This window comes from Cantharellus anzutake (assembly GCF_015039405.1).
Source record: "Cantharellus anzutake strain C23 chromosome Unknown EI90scaffold_67, whole genome shotgun sequence".
NCBI classification, from domain to species: domain Eukaryota; kingdom Fungi; phylum Basidiomycota; class Agaricomycetes; order Cantharellales; family Hydnaceae; genus Cantharellus; species Cantharellus anzutake.
In genome coordinates this window covers 164,654-172,046 of record NW_024067017.1, presented here as the reverse complement: position 1 = coordinate 172,046, position 7,393 = coordinate 164,654, and the positions used below count along the sequence as shown (strand labels likewise).

At 45.8% G+C, this 7,393-nt stretch overlaps 2 protein-coding genes across 2 annotated transcripts; both read right to left on the bottom strand.

The window, feature by feature from the left end:
- Positions 1–3,444: 3,444 nt before the first annotated feature.
- On the bottom strand, positions 3,445–4,069 carry EI90DRAFT_3130572 (uncharacterized protein; the record flags this gene model as incomplete). Its single annotated transcript, XM_039064318.1, has 3 exons — positions 3,445–3,774; positions 3,850–3,921; positions 3,980–4,069. 3 exons carry the CDS (start codon positions 4,067–4,069, stop codon positions 3,445–3,447), a joined length of 492 nt encoding a protein of 163 aa, XP_038911080.1.
- A 1,915-nt stretch (positions 4,070–5,984) lies between these two features.
- Positions 5,985–6,885, bottom strand: EI90DRAFT_3019937 (uncharacterized protein; the record flags this gene model as incomplete). Its single annotated transcript, XM_039057425.1, has 6 exons — positions 5,985–6,103; positions 6,151–6,178; positions 6,383–6,463; positions 6,511–6,559; positions 6,612–6,751; positions 6,811–6,885. The coding sequence occupies 6 exons, from the start codon at positions 6,883–6,885 to the stop codon at positions 5,985–5,987; spliced, it is 492 nt and encodes a 163-aa protein (XP_038911079.1).
- Positions 6,886–7,393: the final 508 nt, after the last annotated feature.

Below are 7,393 nucleotides of genomic sequence, written 5' to 3'. Positions count from 1 at the left end.
CCACCTCGGCCTTAGTCCATTGCATTGGTGACCTCATACTACGTAAACACCATTGCCAATATTCCTTGGACTTCCAACCCCGCCTCCATAACCTCCGTAAGCTCCGCAACCCCTGAGCTTCGCAGACTGCCTCCGGCACTCTCGCCATTTTGTAATGTATTTCTCGCAATTCCCCCTCATCCCTATTTGGACTACTGCTTCCTTCTATTCTAGCCAGTTAGTCATCACCCCCACTTCCCCTCATCCTCCTGCCCCTCTGGGCCTCGCCCTCTCTACCTCCTTTCGGACGTATCACAGGTCTTGCCCTGTGACCTTCGGTACCACTCCACTCCCTTCACCCTTTGTTCCCGTTCGGACGTCTTCGTTCCGATTCGGTCACCCTTTGTTCTCTTTGTGCTTTTGCCCCTTCCATTATATATATCGGCGCTTGTACATACTCGTCTTGGTTTTCAGTCCAAAATCGACCTGAAATGCCCCCAAGAGACTTCCTGCTCACCTACTGTGAAATTAAGGACCAAATGGACAAACAGCAATGGCACAGCGCTCCGCTTGAGTCGCTGAGGCCAAGGTCCCTCCACGCTAAGTCTCCGATTCCACTCTGGAGTCGTCCGTTTCTGCCCCGTTCTAACACAGTCACTCCCATCCAACCAGAAGTTCCCTATCAGGAACTGTAGCCTATCCCACCTCCTTAGGAGAGGGATATGGTCCAGGCAGCTCCAGGATGCCTGGCCATGCACCCATGGGTCCCACTTCCCACGGTCACCCACTACCGTGTACTGGTCCACCAGCCCGCTTTCCCCAACAACTCCAGCTACCGGTACGCTCCCATGAGCGCCAAGTCACCAATAGCCACCAACTGGGTGACTCCCTTTGGGAGTCCCAGTATCCCACGCTACCGGTATGCTCCATTGAGTGCCAAGTCCCTGCTAGCAGACAGCCAGGTGGCTCCCTCAAGGAGCCCACATCATACTCACTACCGGTATGCTCCCAGGAGCGCCAAGTTACCGTTGGCCAGCCCACAGGTTGTACTTCCAGACACTCATCCCATTCCACTCTCCCTCTGATGGCTGCACAGCCACCTCCATTAGTGAGCCGAACGGTTCAGGTTGGGTTCCCCGGAACCCATTCCTGTAACATGCCCAGTCGTGCCCTAGTCGTGCCCTATCGTGCCATTGGCCAGTACTCGGCCAGTTCTCAATATTATGAAATATAAACGAGTGTCCAAAGGCCGTATGGATCTCCTCTACAAGATGCAAAAAACCCCGAGCGAATAGCTACCACGGTTACTGAGTTATTGAGGAAACAAAGTTGTGCCCTGAGTTTTAGTGTTTGAGCTCAAGTTGAGAATCAATTCATTTGGGGTGTATAGCATATCAGAAGGTAGGTATTGAAAATCTATACACGATGCAGAAAACCCTGAGCGAAACGGGTCACTCGTTGTGAAGTTATTCAAGAAATAAAGTTTGAACATGGGACCATGGGCACAAGTGGAGGGCACAAGTGTGTTTATTGAATAGCTCGAGAACGAGAGCAGCTATTGACTCAGGGTCTTTTGCATCCGGTGGAGATTATCAATACGGCCTTTGGAACATCAACGACGCCTGATAATACTGAGAAATGGGGGAGAAACCAGCAATGGCACAAGTAGGGCACAATTGACTTGTGCCCAATCGTGCCATGGACCATTATTCATCCATTTGTCGGTATTATCAGGCTTTGATGAATGTCCAAAGGCTGTATAGATGCCCTCTACAAGATGCAACAAACCCGGAGTGATTAGCTGCCCTGGTTACCAAGTTATCAAGGAAAGAAAATAGTGTGCCAAGTCGTGCCCTATCGTGCCATTGGCCAGTACTTGTTGAGTTCTTAACATTATGACTTATAAATTGGTGTCCAAAGGCCGTATGGATCTTTTCTACACGATGAAAAAAATTATGAGTGAAACGGGTTACTTGTTGTGAAGTTATTTGAGAAACAAAGTTGGACAATGGGCAAATGGGGCACAAGGCACAAGTGTGTTTATCGAATAACTTGGGAACAAGAGGAGCTACTGACTCAGGGTCTTTTGCATCCGGTGGAGATTATCAATACGGCCTTTGGAACATCAATGGCACCTGATAATACTGAGAAATGGGGGAGAAAACGGCAATGGCACAAGTAGGGCACAATTGACTTGTGCCCAATTGTGCCATGGACCATTCTCATCCATTTGTTGGTATTATCAGGCTTTGATGAATGTCCAAAGGCCTCTACAAGATGCAACAAACCCAGAGTGATTAGCTGCTCTGGTTACCAAGTTATCAAGGAAAGAAAATAGTGTGCCAAGTCATGCCCTTAATAAATTGATAAGTGGATGAAGAAAATAGGGAAAATGCGGGGTGTTTTGGAGTGGAATATGGTGAGGAGATAGAATGGGGAGATATTTTATTTGTAATTTTTTGGGGAAGTTTTTTTTTGAGGGTGCACTTGGGTGCAGAGGGTGCAAGTGAGGGTGCAAGTGAAATTGAAAGTGAAATATCTTAGTGAAGAAAGTAGATATAAATATGGGGTCTTTTTCAGAGTGATATATTTAGCAGAGAGAATGGAATGGAATTTTTAAATATTTTTCTGGCAAATGAATTTTGAGGGTGCACTTGGGTGCAGTGAGGGTGCAAATTCAATTAAAAGTGGAATAGGTTTTGACTGGATGGATGAAAATTGAATGGTTGATAGGGTTAGGAAGGTGTGATTTTAGTGAAAATTATAAAAGCCAAAAGAGAGAAGTGGCTGTGCAGTTTTTGCACAGCCACAAGATAAATTTTCTGATAGAAAGAAAGTGGAAGGTGAGAAAGTCGGGAGAAGAGGTTAGAACTGAAGTTGAGAAGGACTTGAGAAGACAACTAGACAACTAGACAACTAGACAAGGGAAGAAGTGAAAAATGGAAAACTGTTGAACTTGAGAAGACAAGAATGCAACAAGGTGACAACACAACAAGGCAATGACTAGAGAACTAGACAAGGGAAGAAGCAAAAATGGAAAACTAAGGAACTAAAAAAAAGTGAGAACTGAAGTTTGAAGTCTCAGTTGAGAATCTAAGAAGGTCAACTAGACAACTAGACAATGCAACAAGGCAACTACACGACAAGGTGACAAGGCGACAACTAGACAAGGCAAGAACAGGAGGTGACAAGGCAAAAAAAAAAAAAATCTATAGAAGAACCTGGCAATAGGCTATTGCTGCTGCAACCTCATGACTTTTATTTATGCATGTGGGTGAACATCATGAATACAACATCATATTGTATATACAAGAATACAATCATCATGACAACCAGTGGAAGAGGGACTCACTCCCCAAGCCTTTTGAGACCAGTGGTGTTTGGCACCAGGTCTCCATCATCACCTTTCTGTTTCGTTTTTGACAATGAGGGACCAGTTGTCTTGGAGGTGCCTTGAGCCCTCTGTCAGGTGGGCACAGAAACAATTGGGATTGGGTCAGCAGCAGTTCTGCCACGTTTGGTTGGCATGGAAGATGTAGATGTTGGTAAGGACCCAGGAGGGCGAGGACATTTGGTGGGTGGTGGAGGTGTGTCACCTAGCAAAGTGAGAGGTGAGGACAATGCCGCAGGGTTACCCCTGACATCATCCTCATCTCCCTCATGATCCTCGTCCTCACCCTCATCTTCCTCGTCCTCCTCCTTGTCCTCCTTGTCCTCTTCCTCATCCTCATCCTCCTCCTCCTCCTCCTCATCCTCTTTCTCCTCCAGATCCTTCATCACAGTGTCATGATTGGCCTGGATACAATGCAGTGGACATTCATAATTATTGAGTGGGATGCCCAGAATCATCAAACAGTTGAGTGAACTCACTTTGACCACAGTGTTAAAATCATTACTCCCTTTCGGGGGGTCAGGGAGTGGTTTGGAGTTAGTGGACTGTTGCTGAACAGCAGATCACTAAGCAATTGAGATCATGATCAATATTATTATTAAAACTTACCAGTCCTTTGTAAAACATTGGGCTGAACTCCCACCCAGATGATTGCAAGGTCGGAACTGTGCTTTGAGTGGGATCAGGAGATGGAAACATGGGGGGATCCAGTAACTGCAAAAAAGTGTAATCCCAAGTCATGAAGGGTCATGAATTCATGTAGTTTTGTGAAGCTGCACAGAAATTCATGAGGATTCATGAGGGTTCATGCAGGAGCATACACAGTCATGCAGTCTCATGAAAGTTTTCATGAACTTTCATGACTTAATATAACCAGTTCAAGTCAGAAATTGACACATTATGCACCCCCATGCCTTCTTATGAATGTTTATGAATGAGAATGATTTTCCATGAAGAAGAATACAACCCAAAGTATTTTCTGTATTTTTTGAGAGCACAGTAAACAGAATAAGTGCACATATAGTGAACCAGCTCATCCAAATTCCTTCATATAATCTGGGACTATTGCATCACAATGAGATACAGAAAAAAGCCTTAATTCATGTGACAAAAATGGTACCTACCACATAACATTTGATGGAGAATTGAAGGAGATGTCAGAGACCAGATTTGGGACAAATGGAAATGACTCTATGTTTGGAGGGCTATGGCCTCAGCGACTCTACCAGGAGCACTGTGCCCAGTATCATGTCGGTGCCCTAATTTACGGACTGAGGAGTCTTCTAGAACAGGGGGATTAACTCTAGTCGATTTGTTCACTGAGGTGTACAGTAACTACAAGTTATGATACAGAGGGAGTCTAGGCAGCAGGCCCATAAATGGCAGGGGCTGGATGGAGCTGACCTAATGGGGTCAAGTAGCTGACTGAATACTACTGATGACTTGGGTTACAGGGTTAATGGGCTATAACCCAGAAGTGGAATGGAGGGATTGGTCCAAAGGTGGACTTGCAGGGTAGGCAACTAAATGACCCAGCAGAGGCAGGGGTGCACTTGCAGACATTGGAGCTGTCTGGAGACCTTCAGAGTTCTGTACTTAGGGAGGCTTAGTAATATGTTGAAATGGGTGGGTGGTGACCATCAGGGGAGCTGGAGGAGATTGCAGGATCTGGCAGCTCTGAGGTTGGAGATGAAGGAGCAGAGGCAATCTGGGATGGCTGGAGGTGACAGAAGGTGGTGGCAGTGGATGGATATGACAGGAGAGACAAATGGGGGGAAATTTGGTTGCACCTTGCACACTCAAGCCATGTGCTCAGTCATGACTCTCCATGAAGAGTCAGGAATATTCATGAAGGGTCATGAGCATTCATGTGCAGGTATGGGAATTGTTGGGCATGCTCATGACCATGCAGGGACATTCATGGACATTCATGGCTCTGCATGAAGATTCATGATGCATAGCTTCATGACTTTTCATGAAGTCAGCAGTCATGAACCTTCATGAAGTTTCATGAAACAGCATGAAATTCCATGCTGCTTCATGAAAATTTTCATGAAGGTTCATGCTTGCCAAAAAAATCAACTTTTTGGGTTGAAAATTAATGATTTCAATATAAATATTGTATATAAACATAAAGGTTCATGAACCTTTATGATGTTTCATGAAAATTCATGGGATCCATGAAGGCTCATGAAGGTTCATGAAGTGGATTACACTCTTGATTGCCTCATGACATTGCACCATCACAGAGCGAGCTGTTGAATCTAGCTCATGGATGAACCCTTCATTCTCATCCAGCCATTCTTCTTCTAGGTCCAACCCAGAGCGCCTTGCTTCCAAGCCCATTTTCGTTGACACCAAAGTCTCTATCTCCTGGTTGATTTGGTTCAGGTGGACCAAAGTGGTGTCTTGCTGCTCTCTTACAGTGTTGACTTGTCCCACTATCTCCATTCCCTTTTGTTGGTACTCATGATGGTGCTGTGGAGAATAGGGTTCCATTGTAACCCCAGATGTGAAGGTGTAGGAGGACTTCCTGCATGAAAGGGGGACAAAGCGCTGCAACAAAGACCACCACGACATACTTTTTTCGATCATTCAACTGATAGTAGAGCAATCAAAGAGCTTCACTGTTTCCATTGCGAGTTTGGTTTGTCCAGCCTTGCTTGCTCCTTTGGTCGTCGCTTTTACTGCAGCATTGTGTATTGATGGTGTCTAGGCCAGCATTTCCACCACCTGTAATCGATAGTCAGTCAATCAAACACCCAGCCCATCCAAAATACTTACACCCTCTCCTTCAACACCAATTTCCTGCACCAAAGTGGGATGGTGGTGTCCCAAAACAAGAATGGGTTGTCCTCTGTGAAACAAAAGTGGTCCATGTCTCCTTGCCTCCTACTTCCACCATGAGTGCTCATCAATTTGAGTTTTTCAGGCTCAAAGACAATGAACCTGAACTGTGTGGCTACCCATCAACCTCCTTGAATGCATTTGATCCACATCATATGGACTTACCAGTGCAAAGGACCAATGTATCTTGGCCATCTCATAGTTCAGGTTTGATTTTTTTGCTTGGACATATTCAGGATGAAGAACCTGAGAAACATTCAACCCAATGCCAACAATCAGCCCATGGAACTCACATGATGGCAGTCAAACACCCATCTCTCACATCCCTTGGGTTGCAACACACTGTCAGATCAGCAGGGACCAGCTTGCATGCTCAAGGGCCTCTCCTGCATACACCTCATTGCTCTCTTTCTCCAGAGACCGCCACATGGGAGGTGACTTGAGCCATATTGGGTGGGAAACTTTTAGCTGTTCCTCTGTGATGGTGGTGATGTCCAGAGGGTGCACTAGCTGTGTTAGCTGTGCAATGTGGATCTTCAGAACATCCAAGTATAGCTAGGACAGAAACTAGTTCAACAATTGTGTTTGCTTACCCTATGCATCCCATTGCTCGTCCATTCTTCTACATAACCAAAGCTCTTCCACTCCCTCCAGCAAGGAATGGTCATAAGCTCCTTGACCCTCTCGACCAATGAGCTACACCTCCATATATCCACCATCCCCTTTGTCTCCTTCTGTCAGAAACTGTATTCGAGGTGATCGCGGGAAGCAGAGTGGAGTACAGCGGCATGAGTGGTCACTTAGCTAATGAGCTACTCCATTGCAAGGTGTCATGGGGGTTGGGACTTCAGCTTCAACGACTTGGCTAGAGCATTGCACCACACGTTCTAGGCTGTCCCATATTTCACGTTTAGTGGGAAAGACCTTGTGGTGACGTTGACTTAAGCGGGGATGAAGTTGAGAGGCAAACTTAAGATGAGAGTACTTGGGGGGAATTCTAGTTGATATTCGAACTAAGGTACATCGACAGTAAACTACAAGTATAAATACGAAAGGAGAACAGAGAAGGGGCCAGTCAGTCTGGCGCAGGATGGGAGCGGGATGGTAAGTACGACAGAACTAAAAGAGCAATGAGGACCAGGGAAATGGAACAGAAGAAATGAATGGAACAGAGGA